Below are 22,699 nucleotides of genomic sequence, written 5' to 3' on the forward strand. Positions count from 1 at the left end.
CTGACCTTGACGAAGGCGGTGGCGGGAAAGGTGGCAAAGTCCGACGGCACCCGAGCGCCGGGCTGCTGCTTGACCACGTGCTCGGCCACCTCGTCCTGACGCAAAAGCACAAAACGGACAACAAATCCACAAGTGTGCCAGCGTGGAAACGTGTGTGCGCACTCACCTTAAGTCTGTCCAGCGTGTCACGCAGCGACTGCAAACGAGCCGTCTGCTCCAGAAGTTGAGCGCTCGGAGTCACTTGAAGAAAAGCAAACAACCGCCATCAACACAAAATCTTTGCTCTTCATTTGATGCACAACTAATGATGTCTCTTTAAATTATCACATTGTGATAATGTAAGAATATGACAACTGAATTGTATTTGTTTTGTGGAAAGATTTTACATAATTAGAAGATGAGGAAATGGTAACGTTTTGTTCTCTGAAAATGATAAATGTATTTCTTGCAGGTAAAAAAAAAAAAACTATTTTTTGTTATTAGACCAACTGCTATTCCTAAAAAAAAAAAAGAACGGCGGCGAGTGCGAGAAAGTATGACTTTCTTGGGAAAACAAAACATTGCTTTTACAAAAAATGGGACTTCTTTTTTCTGGAAAAAAAACCTGTTTTTTCTCTTTAAAAACATTTTTTCTCCAACGAATTTGACTTTTTCAAAAAATTAAAACATACAAAATGTTATTGCCAAAAACAGGAATTAAAAAACAACTTTTGACTTGGAAAAAGTTTTTTCTACCTCAAAAATAAAACTTACTTTATTTCTTCATTCTGGTAAGATTGTAACTATATTTCTTAATATATATATATATATATATAACTTGAAAAATGTTGACCGGTTTACAACAATGTTTTCTAAAACAAGAATATATTTAAAAAAAAAAAAGTTTTTCTTGAAAATTTTGTTCTCCTCAAAATGAATGTGCTCTTGTAAGATTACAAGCAGGGAAGTTAAAAATGTCGTCCAATTCTTACCGGGACATTTTCCGGTGATGTCGACCACTTTGACATTGGCGCTCATCTGCAGCAACGTCTCCAGCAGCTGGTCCGTCTTCCTGTAGAGGGCGCCGGAGAGCGGCGCAAGGCCGCTGTCCCTTGAGGGCAGCTTGGTGACGCGCAGCGGGGGCAGCGCCGCCAGCTGGCTTCGCATCTTCTCCGCCTACGGGGGGCGCCATCGTTCATTCCAGACAAGGAGCACGAATGATGGCGTTCCACCTGGCGGGTTACCTTGAGCCAGTTGTTTTGATTCTTGAGCTGCTTGATGCAATGGCGCTGAGCTTCCAGCTGACATGTCAACAGTGGTGAGTCCACCACCTGGACGCCTGACGCGCACGACGCGCAAGCTGCACAACCCAATGCAACACACACGCATTAATGCCAAACAATATCAAATGTTCAAATAAATACCCCAAAAAACGGAAATCTTTAGCTGTGCAAATGGGGAAAAAAAAGTCGGGTTAGATTACTTTTTTTCATGAATTAAAAAAAAATTAAATCAGAAAAGAGGTTCTTTAAAAATGGCATATTTATTCATTATTATGGTAGTGTGACTTTTTTGCTTTTAGTCCTATAAAAAATTTTGAGGGAAAATGCATCTTTTTCTTGAAAATACAAAAAAAAAAAAAAAAAAAAAAAAAAAAAAAAAAAAAGAATTGTAGGATTACGACTTTTTCCACACAAATTATTATTTTTTTTTTTCAAACATCTTTATTCTTGAAAAGTTTATTGAAAAATACAAAATTTTTGCAAAAATAATATTGTATGCTTTTATTTTACTACATTGTATATAGAATGTAAAAATAATTTGATAGAATTCATCTTTTTTCCTGAAAATGACAAAAAAATAATTGGAAAAAAACTGACTTACAAAAAGACATTAAAAAAGAAGGCTGTTCTTTTTTGCAAAAGAAATTACTTCATGATTTCATACTTGAATGATTAGAACTTTTTCAAGCCAACATAACATTTTTGTCAACGCCAACATAATAATAAGAAAAGTTCAAATAAATGAAAAAAAAAAAACTTATCTTTGGACATGCAAAATGAATTCATTTTTTTCAAGCACGTTTGCGTGCTGCTACCTTTTTGTTCCTCTGCACATAAAGCATGTCAATTGAGGGATTGAAGAAAGGGGACAAATATGTCCTTAACAAACACATATAATAAAGAAATATTAATGATCGGCAAAATGCTTCATCAGTGACTCATGCAATAAACCTCAAAAATTTGATGTATATAAATACATATCAAATTATTGGAAAAAGTAAAATCTTCATTTTTCATCCGGACTTCATTCTTGCAGGGTCACTACTGTTTTCTTGGAAAATAAAACTTTTCTTCTTGAAAATATTGGACTTTTTTTTTTTTTTTCAAGAGAATACGTCCATTTTTTTCCCAAGAAATGCTTGGGTTAAAAAATATACAAGCATCTTCTTCTAAAACGCAACATAATAACATTTATTGACACAAGTGTCAACGCCAAAATTAATAATAATGAAAAGCTTACATGATTACAAAAGTGAGCTTTATGTCCGTGCAAAATGAAAAAGCACATGACATGCACGTTTGCAAGCTGCTACCTTTTTGTTCCTCTGCGTGTCAACAGACAGTTTGAGAAAAAAGAAAACAAAAAAAAAAAAGAGGACAATCAAACGTTTGAAAAGAGAAATATTTCGGATTCCGCAAAATGACATCATCACTCACGTAAGAAACCAACCAAGATGGCTTTTTTTTTTTTTTTTGCTATCTGGAAATAGTGTACTTATCTATTTCTTTTGCATGTCAAAAAACAAAGGGAGGGCGTACTCACCGGGCATTCCGGGCGGACCGCCGCCTCGCGGGCCGTCGCCGGCCATCTTGGCCTGACCGCCGCCGACGACGCGCTGCTTGAGCTCGGCCTTCTCGGCCTCCAGCTGGTCGATGTCGGCCTGCAGCGCGTCCATCGTCTCCTCGAAGTTCCTAAGGGCGTGCAGGAGGTGGCGTCACGCGGGCGCCTCGGAGACGCCGCCGCCGCCTCGCACCGGCCCGTCGACTTACTTCTCTTTTTTCTTGAGGAGGTTCTGAGCTTCGTCCAGTCGGGTTTGAATCTTCTCCACGCGCTCGTCGGCGTCTTTGGACGAGCTGTCCAGCTTCTTCTCCAGCAGGCTCAGCCGCACGTTGGCCTCGCTCAATTCTTCGCCCTGAAGAATAGGAATGACTGAATGTTGTTGTTTTTTTCCAATGATTTTCAAGAAGAAGTTTCAATTTAAAAAAGTAACTTTTCAAGAATTTTTTCTTCAAGAAAATTTTTTTAAATAAAAAAAAAGGCACTTTCCAAGATATTTTTTTTTTAAAGTTATATTTCCATCAAGAAAATATTTTAGAAAAATACTTATTTTTCAACAGTAGCATTTTTATTGTATTTTATTTTTAGAACAAAAGATTTTTCGATTAAAAAAAAAACAGATTTTGTCCAAGAATATAAATATAGGGTTTTTTTTTATGAACAAAAATGAAATTTTCAGCTGCATTTTTTTCATATATGAACTTTTCCATAATTACTGATTGATTTGCTTTTTTTTATTTTTTTTTTATTTTCAAGCATGAACTCAGAATTTTAGGGGGGAAAAAAGTACTAATACTACAACAACCCATCTGCAACTTAATGAGAATTTCTTTTTTGCAATATTGATAATTTCATTATAATACAGATTTTATTGTACAAGAAAACAGTTCAAAATCAAGTCAAAGGAAAAAAAAAAAAGAATTCTTAATCGTATGAGGAAAAAGTTGCACACAAAGTACATTTTTTCGAGGAATTTTCTTTGCCAAAGAAGAATTAGTTTTTTTTCTAGAAGGAAAATCAGCTTTTTTTTCAAGAAAAACTTTGAATGACTTTTCTTCTTTGCCAAAAAAAGTAGCATTTATTTAAAATTTTCAAAAACAGCATTTTAGTCAACAATAAATACATTTTGTTGTTGTTGTCACCTTAATCTTGAGCGACTTCTTGAGCTCCTTGATGACCGTCTCCCTGTCCTCCAGCTTCATCCCCAAACCTTCCGCGTCCGTCATTTCCGCGCGAACGGCCGCCGCCCGCAGCTCCACGGGAGGCGTGTCCTGACGGACCCCCCCAAAAAATGAAAACAATTATCCCGCCGCGCATCACTCGCTTATCACGAAGCATACGAAGGCGTCGCGTTACCTTGGCGCGAGGCCGCTCGGCGTCGTACTCGCCCTCCTGCATGGCGGTGGCCATCTTGTTCATGGTCGCTATGACGACGCAGCACGACTGACGGAGACACTCGTACGGGTTCGCGCCCGGCCGGCCGTAAATCTGAACGGAGACAACATCGCGACTTCAACCAGAAAATAATGGGCATATTATCAAACTAAAAAGGGAAACATTTCAATTACAAAAACAAAGTAAAAATGTAAAAAAAAAAAATATTATTAAATGAGAATTAACTCCACAAGAATCAAGTTGTAATTTGAGAACGAAGTAAACATTTTATTCAAAAAAATAAGAAAATAACTTCAAATGATATGGGGAAAAACAATGACAGCAAAGTAAAAAAAAAAAAAAAAAAAACTAAATCACATTACTAAAATAAATAGTAAATTATACCAATGAAAACTATACTATAATATTATGAGATATTACGAGAATAGATTATTATTGAGGACAAAAATTGTAAATTAAACAACAAAAAAAATCACAAATAAAAAAATCATGAACATTTTTAATTGAGAAAAAAAGTTGTCGTACGATGAGAAAAAGTAAAAACTTAATGAAAAAAGTAATGATAGTCAGAATTATTTATTTGAAAATTTTGTATTTTTTTTTTTTTAAATCATGATATTACAAGAATAAAGTCTATAAAAGTCTATAGTCTGTATTATAGGGATAAAATCAGAATTTTCTGGTGAAAAAAAAAAGAAAAAAAGTCGTATGCGAAAGCACCGTCGGCTTGGACGGGAAGTGGAGCGTGCGTGCGCCCACCTGCTCTCCCGCCTTGAAGGCCACGTCCTCCAGCTTGACGGCCGCCAGCCCCTCGTGCTCGCCCAGCGGCGACATCATCTGCGCTCCGGCCGCCGCCACCTCCTGCAGCAGCGCCACCGCCCACGTCAGCTGCTTGCGGCACTCCCGCAGCGTCTCCGACACCTGCCCGCACAACTTTTCATTGAAAAAATTCCTTTCTTGGACAAAAAATTCCATTTTCAAAAAGGTTTGCAGCATTTTCTTTACAAATGACAACTTCTTTTAAGAAGTTAACATTTCTTTACAGAAAATGGTTTCAATAAAAGTTTAATTTTTCAAGAAAAGTTTACTGGGTTTTTTTTCCAAGAAAGAAATCTGTATTTTCTAAAAGAAATGGGTTTATTTTCACGTTTTTGGAATAAATATTTTTTGTCTCGATGCGAGCTGATGGGCATCGATATCTTCAATCAATAAATGTCATTTTACGAGAAAAAAAACAAATAATTGGAATATCACATGTAGTTTTACCTCAAAAAGGCAATTACGTTCATCATTTTATGGGAATACATTAAGTTGCAACATTATGGGAATTACTGTTGATTACATGAGGAAAAAGTTGTACATGATTGTTGTTTTTTTTTTTTTATTAAGCAGAAATGTTGACATTTTTCAGGAAAAAAAGGCTCACCTGCGGCCCGAAGCAGAGCGCCGACGGGATGCCCGGCGCGTCGGTGCCCGGCATGCGGCGGCGGATCTTCTTGCAGAACTGCCGCACGTCGCCGCAGGACGTCTCCAGGTCCTTGAGCAGCACGGCCAGGTCGGTCGTCTCTTGGCCGGCGTGCAGGAAGGCCCGCAGGCGGCCCGCCTCCACCGACACGCAGTCCAGCGCGCTCTGCGTGAACTACGCGCACACGCGGCGTAAGCGGCGCCTGGCGCAAAATCACGGAAAACAGAAAAGACGAGTTGCGCTCTCACTCTGATGTGGTCGGCCAGCTGCAGGGTGCAATCCTCGCTCTGCTCGGACAGATGAACGCCGTACAGTTGCTGCAGTCATTCGCCCGCAAGGGAACCATCACAAGAGTTCAGTTTAGCAAAATAAAATGTCCTAAGAGCATGACAATACAATTGTGGTTTTATGAGTAGAAGAAAAAAAACATAAACACAAAAAAGTGCAATACTGTGAAAACAAAGGTCACATTATTTTATTGTCTATTTGAAATATGACTATTATTTTAGGAAAAAACAATATTACTAGTATAATCTTTGATGAATACAATATTATGACAATAGGTTCTGGTTTTATTTTTTTTGTTCGTTTTGTTTTTTTAAATCAAATCATTTCAAGAATTGAGTAATGGGTGATATTATTTTCAGAATACATGTTATGAAAATTAAAGCATTTTTATGTATTATAAAAATGAATTTGTAATTTGCAATAAAAAATATTGAGTGATTTAAGTTCTATTTGTACTTTTTTTAAATATAAATGTTACAAAAAACTAACAATTCATTTCATATTTCTTTTTAAAATTACATTTTAGACACAATTTTAGAATTTTTTTTTAAACTAAAAATTAAGTAAAAACAGCGGAAATATTACACAAACAAAGCTGTGATTTTAAGACTTTTTTCATTCATCATTTTGATAAACATTTTGAAAATTACTATGACAACCAAGTCATAATTTGACATTTTTAAAAAGTCAAAATATTCAAAAAATTAAGTTGCAGTGTCAGGGAAAAGTCAGAATATGAGATTAAATTAGTCATTTAATGAAGAAAAGTCGTACTATTATGAGCACAGTCTTTTTTTTTTTATAAAAAAAGCCCAAAATGTTGCAGAATTTAAAGGACTGACACTGCTGTGTTCTGCTTGCAAAGAAGAGCGGCGGCGGCGGCGGCGGCAGGGGCGGGCATCACCTGGTAGTACTTGATGGCCTTGGTGAGCACCTCCACGTTGACCGTCTCGTCCAGCTGGTCCTTGTGCAGCAGCTCGATCAGGAAGTCCAGCGAGCGCTCGTGGACGCTCATCTCGGAATACAGAGAGCCGATCTTCTTGTACACCTCCACGCCGCACTGGGACAGCGCTCTGACACGCACGCACACACATTATTTGAAGCGGACTGCAACGGACGAACAACAGTTTGAAGTCGCGCCTACAACCGCCGAACAAGAGAAGAAAGACGACGAGTAGGAGAAAACAATTTAACCTTACGAGAAAAAAAGTTGCATTCGTGTGACAACAATGTCCGTAAAATTAAGTACGAATTTTAGGGGCGGGAATGTGTCGAACGAAAAAAGTGATTTGTTTTTATTTTTCCGAGAAAAACGAGCAAATTCCTTTTTAAGTCATCGTATTAAAATAATGAATTTGCAATTTTAGATAAAATGAGAATACATTTGTCATTTGGCCGGAAAAAAAAAGTTTCGATATCGATTTTTAGTCATAACACTGCAAGAATTGATGTCCTTTTAGGGAATGTTTAGCAAAAAACAATAATAATTTTACGAGTGAAAAATTTGATACGAGAGAAAAAAAAAAAAAATCTGTGTTTTTAAGGAACAAAATTACAAAAATGTATTTGTAATTTTAAGAAACAAGGCATAGGTTACAAAGATAAATTCATCCTTGATGAGGGAAAAAGTTTTAATATGAGAAAATAGTCAATTCAAAATGGGAAAAAGTCAAATTATTACAAAAATGAAGACCTAATTTGAGGGAGGAATCAAAATATGACAAAAATATATTTGTTCTAATGTTATTTTGCAAGATGCGCTGACTTTACCGACACTTTTTTCTAATCTTTAGAATAGATTTTAAAGCTCTGCTACTGGTCTCTAAATGACTAAACGGTTCAGGTCCTGAATACACGACTGAAATACAAACCCAGTCGGGCTCTGACGTGGACCGACTCAGGTCCAACAGTCCAAAGCTTCTTAATCCTTCCAGTATTTCCCTCAAAACCAGAGCAAGCGCACATGCACGTTTCTTATACTTCATTCAATAACAGTACAACTAACCTTTTATTTGAATCTAGAATTAGAGAAAAAGAAAACGTCAAAGAATAAAATGCGCGTATACGTCGGGGAAAAAGTGTTTGTTTGAGCCATGATCAGAACGGTGGCAGCTCTTGCCTCAACTCGAGTCAGCAAAAGCTGCAATGTTGAGGCCAAGGACGACGGTGCGGAAACAAACGTACTGTTCATATTTGTGGAGGGTGGCCCGCAGCAGGCTCAGCGAGTAGACCAGGCCGCCGGCGAAGCTCAGCTGCTCGCCCGCGGACCCCCTCAGTCCGCTTCGCTCCGCGCAGTTCTCGTTCAGATCGAACTTCTCCTGCGCTTGTTTGCTGATCAGCTCCGCCTACACGAACGCACACAAGACAAAGACCGCATCCTTCACGGTTTCACATTTTGGAAATATCATCAAATAATAGCAGAAATCTGCATTATGAGGAAAGAAAGTTGGAATATTATGAGAACAAAAAGGGAAAAAATAATTAAGAGAATTAATTCAAAAATGTAATGCTAAAAACTATTGCCAACATTCTTTTTTTGACTATGTAAGAAAAAAGTAATATTAGGGGAGCAAAATAAAAGTATTTTTCAAAATAATAATTAACAGAAATAATTGCCTAATTATAGCTGAAAAAAAGGTTCAACAATTATGAGAGCAAAGTTAAACATTTTATTTTTAAAATCACAATATGACGAGGATGCATTGTAAAGTAAACAAGAAAAAATGTTAAAATGTAATTTTAAAAAATCATATTAGAATTCTATATTAATTATATGAGAATAAATATTAGTATTATGTAAACAAAGGGAAAATTTTATTTCAATGAATATCATAATAGATGGAAAATGATCATACAAGAAAAAGATGAAAAAATAATCATTTGAATTGAAAAAAATGTTAAATATTAAAATTATCTTTTCAGAAATTTTTTTTATTTACATTTTATGTTGAAAAATCTTAATATTAACAGAATCAATTGTACAAGAAAAAACTTTTAATGTGACAACACCATTTGTAATTTTTTAAAAAAGGGCAAGAATAAATTGTTGAATGTATGATGGGAATAAAAAAATACGTGAATAAATTCTAAATTATAATCAGAAAAAAACTATTCAATATGAGAACAAAACGTACACTTCAATAAAGAATTCTAATCGCCACACACTGAACAAGACATAAATGCTTCAAAGTGACCTTTTGGGAGACGTCCACCAAGGCTGCAGGAAGCGCGTGCGCGTACCTTGCAGACGAGTCTGGGGAGGAGCAGCAGCACCAGGATGCAGTCGTGGTCGCCGCCGTGGCGCAGGAACGACTCGGGCATGAAGGAGGTGAGCAGGGAAACGTGTCTGTTGGCCTGAGTCACCTCCATCTTTCTCAGCTCCATCTCCATGGCCTAACCACGCACACGCACGCAAGATTAATAGCAATATCACAACAATTTCAACTGTTTCGCATTGTTTACTATTGTACTTGTCTAGTGTAAAACTAGATCATATTCTATTACATTCTACTGTATGGTATTATATGGTGAACTTTTGTGAAATTGTATTTTTGTAGCATTGTATTGTAACGAATTGTGGCGTTCAGTACGGTATATCATTTGATCGTATAGTAACTACGCAGCGTCGTTCGTATTGGATCGTATGGCATTTTACGCTATCTGTATCATATTGTATTGTATTGTACAGTATCACATTGCACTGCATTCTGTTATATCGCCACTATCCTAAAAGAACCGTCCAAGTCATTTTTCTTTTTTTTTTTTTACCTAAATCAGGACACCTCTGCTACAATGGCCGACATCTTTAGTTGAACAGAGCCTGCAATTGTACGCAGGAAATGAAATGATTGAATCGCTGGGATAGCCTCCAGCATGCCGGCAACCCGACTGACGATAAGCGGTACAGAAAATGGATGAATAGAATAGATTCGGTTTTTGGTTTTCTAAAAAACATGACATAGCGTTATTTTAGGAAGGTGACGAGTATTATCGTATTCTGTCATATTCTGTCGTATTATGTCATGTCGTATTGTACGTTTTCGCATTATTGTACTGCACAGTAGATACAGGATTGTACTAAATCATATCGTACTGTGTTGCACTGTGTTCTTTCCTATCATACTGTTTCTTATTGTGGCGGCACGGTGGACGACTGGTTAGAGCGTCTGCCTCACAGTTCTGAGGAGCCGGGTTCAATCCCCGGCCCCGCCTGTGTGGAGTTTGCATGTTCTCCCCGTGCCTGCTGGGTTTTCTCCGGGCACTCCGGTTTCCTCCCACATCCCAAAAACATGCATGGATTGGAGACTCTAAATTGCCCATAGGCATGACTGTGAGTGCGAATGGTTGTTTGTTTCTATGATTGGCTGGCAACCAGTTCAGGGTGTACCCCGCCTCCTGCCCGATGACAGGTGGGATAGGCTCCAGCACGCCCGCGACCCTAGTGAGGAGAAGCGGCTCAGAAAATGGATGGATGGATGGATGGATGTTTCTTATCGTGTCGTATTGTGACTGTCAAAACGTAAAAAAAACAAAAACTAATGGGTAATTTGCCTTTTACCTTTAAAGTTGGGATTTAACAAATTCAAACTAGCTATGTATAATGGACAAACAAGCCACACTACTAAGTATTTGAGTCACTGTTGATAAATGTCGGCAGAGAACGCTGGAAAAGTTTCATGACTTTCCGTAACTCATCAGATGTTCCTCAACTTCAGAAGAAATGTAAAAGTTTATTTTGTAGGTTGCGGCACTGACCTTGGCGTACGCCTTTGTCTCAGCAAACTTGATCTTGAAGTCAAACATCTCGGCCGGCGCCGGCCGCTGCTGCTGCTGAAGCTCGGCGGTCGCTTCCTGCTGGCTGGTCAGCTCCCGGTTCACTTCCTGTCAGCGCGGACGAAAAGGACCGATCGTGTCTCGGCGCCACACGGCGAAGGTGGAAGTATGTCACATACAGTATGTCCAAGTCATAAGGAAGTCTCAAGTCCTAACCTTGAAATTCCAAACAAGTCCCAAGTTACTGTGGCAAAAATCAAGCGAGTCATGTCAAGTCCTTACTCGAGTAGAGAAAGTCGTAAGTCAAGTCGCACAATCTCGTTGAGTATCTCGCTAAGCAAGATTTTCGTATATTAACAGGCGAGGCTTAAAGTCAAGTCTAAGCCAAGATGAATATCATGAATTTAGCCGAGCTAGTCCCAAAACCCCAAATTAGCGACTTAAGTCTCACTCGTGCCCGGTCCCGTGGCTGGAGTCCCCCACCTGCGATAGCCGCAAAGCAGGAAGTGTGTCGACGTTACCTGCAGGTGAGCGGTGAGCTCGCGGTACTTCTTGATGGTCTGCTGGTAGTCGGCCACCGTCTCCTGCGCCGCCTCCACCCGCTTGTCGGCCTCTCGCACGCGGGCCGCGCTCAGGTCCAGCATCTCCCTCAGCTCCAGCTCCGTCTCGCGGGCGTTCTCCTGCAGCTCGTCGTTCATCTCGTTGATGGCCTCCTGCGGGGGGCGCAGACGAAAAAAATAAATAAATAAATAAATCGGAAAAACATTTGTCAAATGAAAGAAGAGTTAAAAAAAAAAAAAAAAAAAAAGAAGATAACTGAAAGAGCATTGTCTGTTTACAAAACTAATTCGAACAAAGCTATAATTACAGTGGACCCACGACTATTCGCAGTTTGGCATTTGCCTATTTGTGGATTTTCGGGGAACCTATCCTCCCATTATTCACTGAAAAACTCACCTATTGGCTGTTTTTGCATTCAGGCCAAAGCAATGTGCCATTTAAAATAGTTGTTTTGGCGCCATCTTGTGACATTTGGCCAAGGGATTACGTTGAAGTGAGGGGAGGAGCTTCATTTTGTCCGGCCATAGCCTTGTCTATCGCCATCTTGTGGCGATTGCAAACCTTTTTGGGTGGCCATGGATTACTCATGCAATCGCAGAGGAATACTTTGTCAATTTATTTCAAACGTAAGCTTTTTAGGTGGTTTTGAAAACTATTTATTTTGGCTCTGCTGGTTTTACCACAGCTGAACAATCATACAGGACCTCAAGGTATGTAAAGAAAACATTTAATTAACACTAAAACCAATAAAAATACATTTTTCCAAAAAATGAAAACTAATAAAAATGAAGAAATCCCAGACTGTTATATCCTTGACTGAGCGCCACATCAGAGCAGAACAAAGCGGATCGGGATGAGTCCAAGCACTCACCAAGTCGGTGACGGTCTCCCTCAGCTCCCGCACTTTCTCCTCCAGATCCAAGTTCCTCTCCGTCAGGGTCTCCACCATCTCCTCGGCCCCCAAAGCTGCATCCACCTGATAATGGCGAAGACGATGATCTACGCACATATTTACTTCTGCATGTCCCCCAAAATCCCCTTTTTGATTATGAGAATGTCTTGGCAAACGGCCGACGAGGGGGCGCCATAACCCACAACCACGAGGCTATTTCAGCCAATCCGAGAGGCCTAAAGAACTAAACGTTCTACTAACAATGAGGCTTTTTTCTTCATAAAGTTACACATTTTGTAATAAGATTTTTTTTAATATAACTGTTGTGATATTTTTTTAAATTCTCATAAAAGTAGACAATTAATTTCATAAAATAAATGTATTCTAATAACATTTTTCCTTACATTACACACATTTATTTTTGCCATTACTTTATAATTCACCTTTTTTCCTATTTGTTTTATTATTTTTGCTTACTACTTTTATTAATATAATTATTTCTATAATTATCACATAATCATTGCTATATTTTGAGTTAAATATAACAAGAAAATGGCAATTTTTTTGTCTTAATATTTTACTTTAGTCTCAAAATATGTTGAATTTGTATGCATTATTTCTTTCCTGAAAATGCAAATTGTATTTGTACTATTTTGACAAAAAAAAATAAAATAATAATAATAATAAAAAATAGGACTTTGCTGACATGTTACAACTTTTCCTACAAAATTCCGAATAATATAATATTAAGGCTATTTACTGGTAACAATAGCAGTAATAATTCTAACAATAATATAAAGTTACCTAAAACTTCAATTGTGAGTAGAAAAAAGATTAAAATGCATAGAATTCCTTTATTCTCATACAATGTTAGCCTAATAGCATACGTTTAATAATTGAATTATTGATTTTTCTAAATGTATTATTTTATTTTATTACTGACAAAATAGCAATTCAAAAAAAATACCGTCATGCTTGCTAAAAATTTTGCTTTTTCTTTGTGCCGCTTCTCAGTCATGCAGGCGATTGTAATCTGCAAAGGTTGAATTGAGACAACTGGATTCTTCTCGTTTGTTGAATGTTTGTTTTCCGAAAACATGAAAAGAATGACTTGGGCAACAATGCTATTCCGCTAATGACAATATGGTTGAAGTGCTTGGGGGTTTTGATGAGCGGGACCTGCTCTTTGAGCTCGTCGATGGTCTTCTCCGCCGCTGACATTTCCTCTTGCAGCTTCTCCTTGTTGCCCCTCAAAGCGTCCAGCTCCACGTTCTTCTTCTCCATCTGCTTCTGCAGCTTCAAGTGCTCCTGCTTCTCCGACGCCGACAGATCTCGCATCCTGACGCCCCGAAGAAACCAGTGAGGATTATCTCCACTTTATTGTGGAATTGCAGTGATTAATATGAATTATTGTTTTACTACAAATCTTTGTTTAGCTCTCTATGCCAGTGACGTACAGTGACGGGCAGAACATTTGAATGCTCTTCCACTAGATATCAGGTGTAATTAACCCGTATATCCACCTGTTGCCATTCATACAACAGAGTAATAGCTTTGTGTTCAACAAAGCAGGAGCAGATTTAAAATTTGTCAATTGAGCTGAGATCATTTTTCAGAATATTGACTTTTTCTATCTTTTTTTTTTGTTTTGTTGTTTTTGTTGGTGCGCCGCCAATTCTGTTTCAGCTGCGGTTGTTATTTTAAGTGCTCTAGAAGTAAAGTTGTGTTCTTGTGCCTTGGCTTAGTAAAGGTTGGGGAAAAAACTGTATCTTAAGAATTTTGTTTCAGAAAATAATCAGAATCTTACAGTTGTATGTTTTCAAGTGCAAGTCAAAAGACTGAGAAAGAAAAATCACATTGGAGGAAAAAATGTCTTTTGCATTGTTTAGAAAAAAATTCACTTTTTCAAGAAAAGAACATTTTAAGTATTTTTAAAGTCATTTTAGATGAATATTTTCAATTGGGGAAAAAATGAAAGAAAAAAGTTGTAACTGTAAAAGAATGCGTTTTTTTTTTTACTTTTGTTTTTTTTTTTTTTTTTTTAAGAATAATTGTTTTTGAGGAAAAAAATCCCCCAAATCTAGAAGGAAATATAAATTCCTTTCAAGATGTAAAATATAAAAGCTAAAAAGGTTGTATTTTTGTTTTTGATTCATGAATTAAAAAAAAATTCATAAATATTCAAAGAATAAAGTTATAGGTCTTTGAGAAAAAGTCTGAAATATATATTTAAAAAATTTGAAATGTTTTTTAAAGAAGTTTTTAAAAATAAATACAAAAGTTGTAATCTTACATGGATAATCTTATATTTTGATGATTTTGTTTACCAAGAATAAAAAAAATTATAAATCTTAAAAGAATAAAGCTCTATGTTAAGTCCCCATAAATGTATAATAATTTATAAAAATAATAATAATAATAAAAATATGAAATCTTTTGGGGAAAAAAAGCAACATCATATTTTTTTTCAAAAGATGTCCCATTTTCTTTCAAGAAAAAAAAACAATGTTTGACTGAGACCCACCTGACCAGAGCTTCCTTCAGCCTGCTGTTTTGCTCCTCCAGCTGTTTGACGTGATAGCTGGACGCAGCGCCGTCAGAGCCTGACAGGAACAACACACACCAAACACGAGCCAGCTGACAACAAACTTCAAGCTTGGGGACTCCGTTTGACTTTTCTTGAGCACACCTTTCTCCTCGATCTCGTGCTTGAGGATCTCCAGGTCCATGGTGAGCTCCTCCACCTTCTCCTTCATGGAGTCCACCTCCAGCTGCAGGGACTCCGCGCGCTCCTCGGCCATCTCCTTGTCCAGCGTGGCCATCTCGATGGCGTCGGCCGTGTCCGACATCTCCTCCATGTAGTGCTCCCTGGCCTCCAGGGCTTCCTTGGCCTCCTGCGAGCAGACACGTCACGTCCACCTTCGCCTGCGCCTCCGCGTAAACGTAGGCGCAAGCATTTTGTCCGTACCCGTTTGGCCTCCTTGAGTTGCTTCTGCAGCTCGGCCTGCTGCTCCTGCATCTTGCTCCTCCACTCCTGCAGCTGCTCCAGCTGGATCTTGTACTTCTCCAGCTCCTTCACCTTGGCCTTGTCCTCAGTGCGCTTCACCTTCAGCGTCTCCAGCTTCTCCTCCAGGTCCTTCACCTGAGTACGCAGAGCCTCCTCCTCCTGGAAGATGGGCATGAGAAGTGCACATTTTCATCCCCCTAAGTGAGATTTTGTATTTCCTCCAAATAACACCAAATAAAAAGGTTAAATCTTTCTATTTCCTCTGTATGCAATATTTATTGTAATATAAATGTGATTTTTACATTTTAAAAAAAAAGATCCAAATAATAATAATAATACTAATGAGTCTTTTGGTTGATCTTTTTCTGCCCCAAAACAAATGGAATGCTGAAACAAATGATAAGACTCATTCCTCTCAATAGCATCCTTTTAAAAGTTAGTAAGGGATACTCACGTATATGATTGCTGCACCTGATTTAACCTTTTATTCACCATGATTTGATGTGATATATTATGCAACTATGTATATCGCACTGTACAGTTTGTTGTCTGTGTCTTTCTATTGGCTTTTATTTTGCTGTTTTACTCTGCTGTCTGCTCTGCCAAGTCCAAAATGCAAATGAGAATCTGGTCTCGACTGACTTACCGGGATAAATAAAGGTCAAATAAAAAAAAATAAAAAATAAAAATTTGAAAAAAAGAAATTGGAAAAAACAAGCTCAAAGTGAAGGAATAGAAATAATTGCAAACACAAAACATTTTTTTTCTAAAGGTTAACCAATAAAACTAATGTTTTGATTGCATTATTATTATGTAATTGTTATACATTCCATCCTTGCAGAAAATCTTGAAAAAATAAGTGTCGCTATACATTTGTGTATAAAAAGTCTGTTTTAATAAGTTTAAATTTGTTTAAAGACTACAGAAGGCGTATTTTAAAGCTGAAACTATTTTGAAAATGTTTTCAATATGGTCTCTCCATATTACGGATTTTCCCCTATCATGATGAACGGGGACCACTGTATTATGATAATTATGTACTTTATTTTCCCTTTATTTAAAAATACCTATAACATATAATTAATAAAATAAAATATATTATTTTATTATATCTAATAATATATTTCATTACCAAAGTTTGCACATGGTTGCTTTATAGCGAGTATTGACAGTCATGCTAAGGCACACAGAGCATTTTCATCACGTCATTCATATGTCGCATGTTATGACAACACGCACACACGCGCACACACGCTGTCTAAAACCATGCGTCTCAAGTGCGCCAGATGCTAAAATAAATGTGAATTTTTAGCAGTCACACCATTGATAGGGTGTTAAAACTGACAAAGAAGACTTTCCGGTGCGAGCGCATCAGTCAATGCACCTGTGTTGCCATGGCGATTTCCTCCAATGGTGGGGGAGGGGGCTGAAATATCAATTAGGCGGCGGCTGACTTAAAACACCAAATGGGAGAAAAGCTCTCAAAATCCGCATGGATTCTACACAGTAGTTATATTACATGGTGCGTCTTCTGAAAAACATTTGTGTCATTACTTATTCAAAAAGATTGTGCAGTCTTCAAAATGGCTGTTGAAAATGACAAGAACGTAAAAAAATCATGTTTCAAGCACCTGACACCGACCTTGCTGGGCACGGGTGGCGGAGGGTTCCCGGGCGAGTGCAAGGTGGGGATGACCGGGGCGGCCAGCGGGGTCTGGGCGGGCGTGCTGGCCTCGCTGCTGCTCATCTCGCCGGCCGAAGCCGAGGCCGAGCCGGACGCCGGCCCCTTCCCGCCGGAGCCTGCGGGACGGCTCGGCTGCTGGAGGAAAAAACACGGAATAAAATGCCGTCCTTCCGAGAATGCCATTAAAATGTGATTTAATGATGTCACGCGATCTCTTGTACACTTTGCTGCATCCAAACACATTCGCACACGTACACCACCACACAGACAAATGCAAGGGTGGGCAAAGTGTGGCCCAGACGCCACATGTGGCCCTCTCTGTTCTTTAATGCGGCCCACCGAACATTATTATTACATTATCAAGAGTCCCTAAAACTGGTGAATTAAAATGTATGTCATTGGTTAATTTACTTACTGTAAATAATAAAATAAAAAAAGTAGTAGGATAGTAATCATTTTACATATACTGCAATCCCCCGCCTATTTGTGGTTCACTATTTGCATTTTCCCCTATTTTCTTAACCTGTCCTGTGTTACTCGCTGAAAAACTTACTGATTCGCAGCTCTCTGCATATTTTTGTGCTCGTTCTATAATTTAAACTGCCACAAGATGCCCCCAAAGCCTAGCTGATAGGAAAGTAGTAATTGGTGTCAAGGAAGTATGATGAGGTGACATACTGTAGCTGAACAGTTTAAGCTCTTTGGTTGTCGGTGAGGCCAATGTACAGGCCAACATCCTTGCACTTCCAGTGGATTTTTTTTCAAAATAAAATAATTTGTAAACCCTTTATCTTAAAGGGCAAGTTTGAAAGTATTTTGGGGGTCTTACTTTGTGTTATATTTACAGATTAAATGATTAATATAGGCAATTATAAACATCAAATATTCATGGTTTCGCTATTTGTGGCAGGGCTCAGTCGCTATTCCCCACGAATAGCAGGGGATTCATGCATAACATAATTTTTTAAAATTTAGTTTATTAAATAATTGGGGAAATAGTTACAACGAAATCAATTGTAAATAAAATAAAAACATTATTTACATATATTACGTACTTTTTCTATGAATGACCCGGCTCATCTAACATGTGTTAAAATGTTAACGTGGCCTTGGACCGCAAATGTTTGTGCCCACCCTTGCAATGAAGCAAAGCTGGTGGGAATGGAAGCCCTGAGAAGTTGGAAGGGCTCACCTTGGGCCTTCTGGCCGTGGTCTGAGGAGGAGGAAGAAGCAGGAGAGGGAAGAGGAGGGAAGGGAAGGGAAGGGGAAGGAAACAAACAGGCAAGGTTAGTCCTTCAAGGCAAGGCATTCCAGGAACTCTCTTTTCCGATTGGTCTGGAAGAACGTCAACAGGAAGAGAAGGCTCGACGTATGCACTAGTGAGTGAGACGACCCTACCCTTACTGTACCGAGCCGTATCATTACAAGACGACTCCTAAACCACAACCGAACCGTGTCGGAATGCGTTTGGAAGCGCACCCGATTTGGATTACTGTGTTCATACTTGACCAAAGGAAGGAAACGAACTAGAATCCCATTCAAACAAATTAAAACCCGGCACTTACATACAATAACCATGCCAACTTGGAGCCCAATTCCCCACTTCTGATCAAACTCAACAAAGGCTCGATTATTGGACCTCCAAAACCAAGGTACGTACCGAACCGTGATTTTTTGGGGGGGGAAGACGTACCGTCACAGCCCAACTCTCAAACCAAAACTGCATTCAAATAAAACTGCACCCTAGTTTGATTACTATGTTCATACTTGACCAAATACAGAAAATGAAAAAAAAACAGACAAAAGCCGGGCACCCGCATACAAATCGGGACGATTTTGGGTCCGATTTCCCCCTTCTGATCAAAGTCAGAAAAGGCCCGATTATTCAGGTGTCTAAAAAGCAAGTTGCGTACCGCAGAGAGATTTTTGTTGGCGTATCTTTGCAGCCATATGTTCAAACCACAACCAAAATGGGCCCGAATTCACATTGAACTGCACCCTTGTTTGATGACTGTGTTCATATTCGACCAAAGGGGGAAAATGAACTAGAATCAGATTTAAAACAGACTAAAGAAGAGTACACACATACAGATAAACACGCCGATTTTGAGTCTGACTCCTCCCCTTCTGATCAAATTCAGCAAAGGCCCGATTATTGGTCTCTAAAGATGATCCTGAGTGAGTATCCTGTGTTGTGGAGTGTGTTACAAGTGATCGGAAAACAATCTCAGCCAATAATAGTATCTCTTAAACCCATTCAATATTTGTGATCCCAATTCAGCCGACCCACAGACTCAGCAACGATAGCCAAATACCTTCACAAACAAACGTCTTCATTGTCTCGATTTGTTTTGAAAGTTTCAAATAACGCATTTTGTCCCATACTGATCGGTCACTTTTAAATCATAAAGCAAAAAAAAAAAAACTAATAGAAACATCCTGGCCGAGGATGGATGTTGATGCTAACGTCACGTAGCATCAACACGCTCCGCTGGACCATCTGAAACGACAACGTGACTGGCAGCGCCGCCGCTGCCAGCGAGCTGAATAACTGCATTGTGTTGTCCGGCGGGCCAGGAACACAGCAGAACCGGAACAGAAGCCCTGACACGGCAAGCCGAACCATCAGTTGCACCCGTTCCAACCTTGAGTCAACCACGGTCAACAAGGGCAATCTCGTTCTCGAGTCTTGCTTCGGTAACCATGGACAACTGTGGACAGTTATGACAGTGATTTCACTGTTCGGGGTGTCGGACAATTGCATTATTTGTGCTTAATACTGTAGCTGTTCTCTTTCCCTATTCATCGATCTGTTTGGCTATTTGTTTACTCTTCGCTTCAACGCAGTTTCGATTTAGATCATATTTCCCACGCTTTATTGAGCCAAGGCACCCATTTTACATTGGAAAAGTATCACTGCACACCACCAAATTAAAATGTCACAAAATGTCTATATACTGAAATAATGATCATCTAGTCTCACTTTACGCACAAATGTACTTAGTGTGAAATTTGGGCCTGTTTAGTTGAACACAAAGAGATTATTCTGTTGTTTATGAATGGCAACAGGTGGCTAACAGGTTATTAATTGTCCCTTCTGCATCTATACGTTGCTGGCGTAGATAGATGAACAAAAATACATTATTTGATGTAAATAAATGATCATTTTTGGAGCAACCAAGTGAAATTGGATCATTTTCCACGGCACAACTGATGATGATATTCCTGGTTGTGAATGTACATTTTACCGACAGTGGCAATAAACGGATTCTGATTCTGGTTCTAACAAGATAACTACTGCTGTAAATTGGCGCTATATAAATCAAATTGAATTGAATAAAATTTGGTTACCTAATAAAACTATCCTGGTGGTGCTCAAGCTCAAACTTGAAGCAGAAATAAGAACAAAGAGATTCCCCCCCCCCGACTAATCTCCGATTGCACAAAACTTTCCACATCTCGCCCGTCGCGTTGGATGCTTTATTGGATTACAGCGAGAGCATTCAGCGGAATTTAGCCCGAGCTACCCTCGCTGCCAAATAAGAGCTGACAGCCTCTTAAGCCCGAACGTTGTGCACCGCACACCAGGACGAACCTGACGGAAAAAAAAAAAGTGAACGTGACAAGGCGGGTTGAAAAAAGGGGCGATACCGGCCAAAATAGGAATACTGGATGACCGGCGTCAACAAACGTGAGCAACAAGACGGCGGTCTGTACCTTACGAGGAGCCGGAGTCTGCCTCATCATATTTGCAAGAGAAGAGGACACACACAGACAGACAGACAGGAAGAGACGAGGCGTTTAGGACAGACAAACAGACGGAAAAAGGCGAGCTGCAGCGGTGCAAATGACCGCGGCGGCGTCCTCGTCCTCTGCTAATCCCAGCGCCTCACCAGTAGCATTCTGACATATCGCCGCCGCTAACCTTCCATCCCCCCCCCCCAGACCAGCCCTCTCATCCGATGCCCTGGTCCCGCATTACATCACCGCGCGCCTTCTCCCCTCCCCGCCTTTTCACCCACTCATCACCACGGCGACCACAGTGGGGGGGGGGGGGGGGGATGGGGAAGATGATGGGCAGCGCTCTGTTAACCGCTCGGGGGCAGGACGGCGATGTGAAGAGACAATTTAAAAAAAATTATAATTTTCAAAACACAGGAGGTAGGGTGGAGCGGAGAAATGAGCCGCGACATCACGGATGCGAGCTGCTCCCCCGTTTCCTAGCAACGCCGATGCACCCCTTTGACAGCTGCAGCTACAAGTCAGCGCCGATGTAAAGTGCTTGAGGCTAAGACGTGTTGAAAATAAAATCGGATTTTTGGGGCCTGCCACATATTCCAATAACAAAATTCAACATGGCCCATATTAGGTTACAAGAAAAAGTTAAAATGTTGAAAGACATTACAAAAAAAGGAATGAAAATTTGTCACACCATTTTTATTTAAATTGTAAAATATTTGAATATGACATGATATCACTATCACTAGACAATTTGAAAATGAAAAGAAATCACATTACTTTTTGTTTCATTTTTAGGATGAAAGTTACAATTTTGGCGGCACAGTGGGCAACTGGTTAGCACGTCTGAGGTTGCGGGTTCCAATCCGGCCTGACCTGTGTGGAGTTTGCATGTTCTCCCCGTGCCTGTGTGGTTTTTCTCCGGTACTCCGGTTTCCTCCCACATCCCCAAAACATGTATTTTTTTGTTGATTGATGACTCTAAATGGCCCGTAGGTGTGAATGTGAGTTTCTATGTGCCCTGCGATTGGCTGGCGACCAGTTCAGGGTGTACCCCCGCCTGACGACCAGAGTCAGCTGGGATAGGCGCCAGCATGCCCGCGACCCGCGTGAGGAGAAGTGGCATGCAAAATGAAGTTACAATTTTGATTTAAAAAAAAAAAAAAAAAAAAAAAAGCTTGAGTGATGTCTTTTTCTTCTACATTTTTTAATTAAAGAAATAAAAGTTTTTTTACTTCTCAAATACAAAATATTTACTTTTTATGTGACTAATACAAAAATCTACACATTGAATGTTACATGATATCATGCCATTTTTTTATTAATAAAAACATTCTGAATATAAGATAACGTGCAATTTTATGATAAAAAAAATCTTTTTGAATGCTACAAGATATCATACTACCACTAATAATGTTTTGCGGCTTTTTTTCTTTCAATACATATAACTGCTTAGCACACAGGTGTCAAACTCAAGACCCAGGGGCCAGATCTGGCCCTTCATGTCATTTTACATGGCTGGCACAATTTTTCCTCAACGTCTGTTCAAAACTAGTTATGCATCATAAAAATGATAATAATCAACATGGCTCTCCCGCAGAACATTTTCAGAAACGTGCAAAATGAACTGTCCGCCAATTTTGCCCGTTTGACAGACGCAATCCTGGGTGTGCCCGGTTAGCAGATCAGCTTCCACTTCAGTTTGCCAGCGCAATCAAGTTTGGCCCACAAACCTTTCGCAACTTGTGCGCTTGCTGCTTCCCACTGTGCTTGAAAATGTCAGAGGGTGAACTAGGCAACGCCATCTTGATGACTTCCTGTCATCCGTGTTACGATTCATCCTGCTAGGGAAACGCGATACGCCTCGAGTGCAGCACTCATCTCCTGGCAGGAAGCTCTTTAATATTTTAACAAAACACATTTGCCCTCGGTTGAACTGTAATGGAGACGCATAGACGCTAGTAGCCATGCGGACTTTGTTCCGCATTGGGCTTGCGTGACCGACGGTCCCAAAAAAAAAAACTAAAAAAAAAGGCATTTTGTTGAAGTATTTTGGGTTTGGCAGCTGATGAGCGC

General features: G+C 39.4%; 1 protein-coding gene across 15 annotated transcripts in view; it reads right to left on the reverse strand.

Annotated features, from left to right (window-relative positions):
• The window catches only part of dctn1b (dynactin 1b), a 35,566-nt gene that overhangs the window by 1,657 nt on the left and 11,210 nt on the right, over positions 1–22,699 (reverse strand). For 4 of the 15 annotated variants that reach the window (XM_061793810.1, XM_061793807.1, XM_061793802.1 and 1 more), the window contains 24 exons: positions 20,603–20,620; positions 18,078–18,098; positions 16,844–17,020; positions 15,163–15,360; positions 14,884–15,088; positions 14,719–14,797; positions 13,374–13,533; positions 12,174–12,278; positions 11,263–11,454; positions 10,724–10,849; positions 9,209–9,361; positions 8,153–8,313; positions 6,873–7,041; positions 5,929–5,997; positions 5,642–5,854; positions 4,975–5,136; positions 4,177–4,308; positions 3,963–4,091; positions 3,033–3,175; positions 2,806–2,954; positions 1,224–1,339; positions 972–1,155; positions 167–240; positions 6–95 (listed from right to left, as the gene is read on the reverse strand). In XM_061793810.1, coding sequence (XP_061649794.1) covers positions 6–95; positions 167–240; positions 972–1,155; positions 1,224–1,339; positions 2,806–2,954; positions 3,033–3,175; positions 3,963–4,091; positions 4,177–4,308; positions 4,975–5,136; positions 5,642–5,854; positions 5,929–5,997; positions 6,873–7,041; positions 8,153–8,313; positions 9,209–9,361; positions 10,724–10,849; positions 11,263–11,454; positions 12,174–12,278; positions 13,374–13,533; positions 14,719–14,797; positions 14,884–15,088; positions 15,163–15,360; positions 16,844–17,020; positions 18,078–18,098; positions 20,603–20,620 — 3,225 coding nt within the window. The remainder of the gene's footprint in view (positions 1–5; positions 96–166; positions 241–971; positions 1,156–1,223; positions 1,340–2,805; positions 2,955–3,032; positions 3,176–3,962; positions 4,092–4,176; positions 4,309–4,974; positions 5,137–5,641; positions 5,855–5,928; positions 5,998–6,872; positions 7,042–8,152; positions 8,314–9,208; positions 9,362–10,723; positions 10,850–11,262; positions 11,455–12,173; positions 12,279–13,373; positions 13,534–14,718; positions 14,798–14,883; positions 15,089–15,162; positions 15,361–16,843; positions 17,021–18,077; positions 18,099–20,602; positions 20,621–22,699) is intronic. The other 11 variants (XM_061793808.1, XM_061793803.1, XM_061793815.1 and 8 more) reach the window with 5 other exon arrangements.

This window comes from Phyllopteryx taeniolatus, chromosome 13 (assembly GCF_024500385.1).
Source record: "Phyllopteryx taeniolatus isolate TA_2022b chromosome 13, UOR_Ptae_1.2, whole genome shotgun sequence".
Classification (NCBI taxonomy): Eukaryota; Metazoa; Chordata; class Actinopteri; order Syngnathiformes; family Syngnathidae; genus Phyllopteryx; species Phyllopteryx taeniolatus.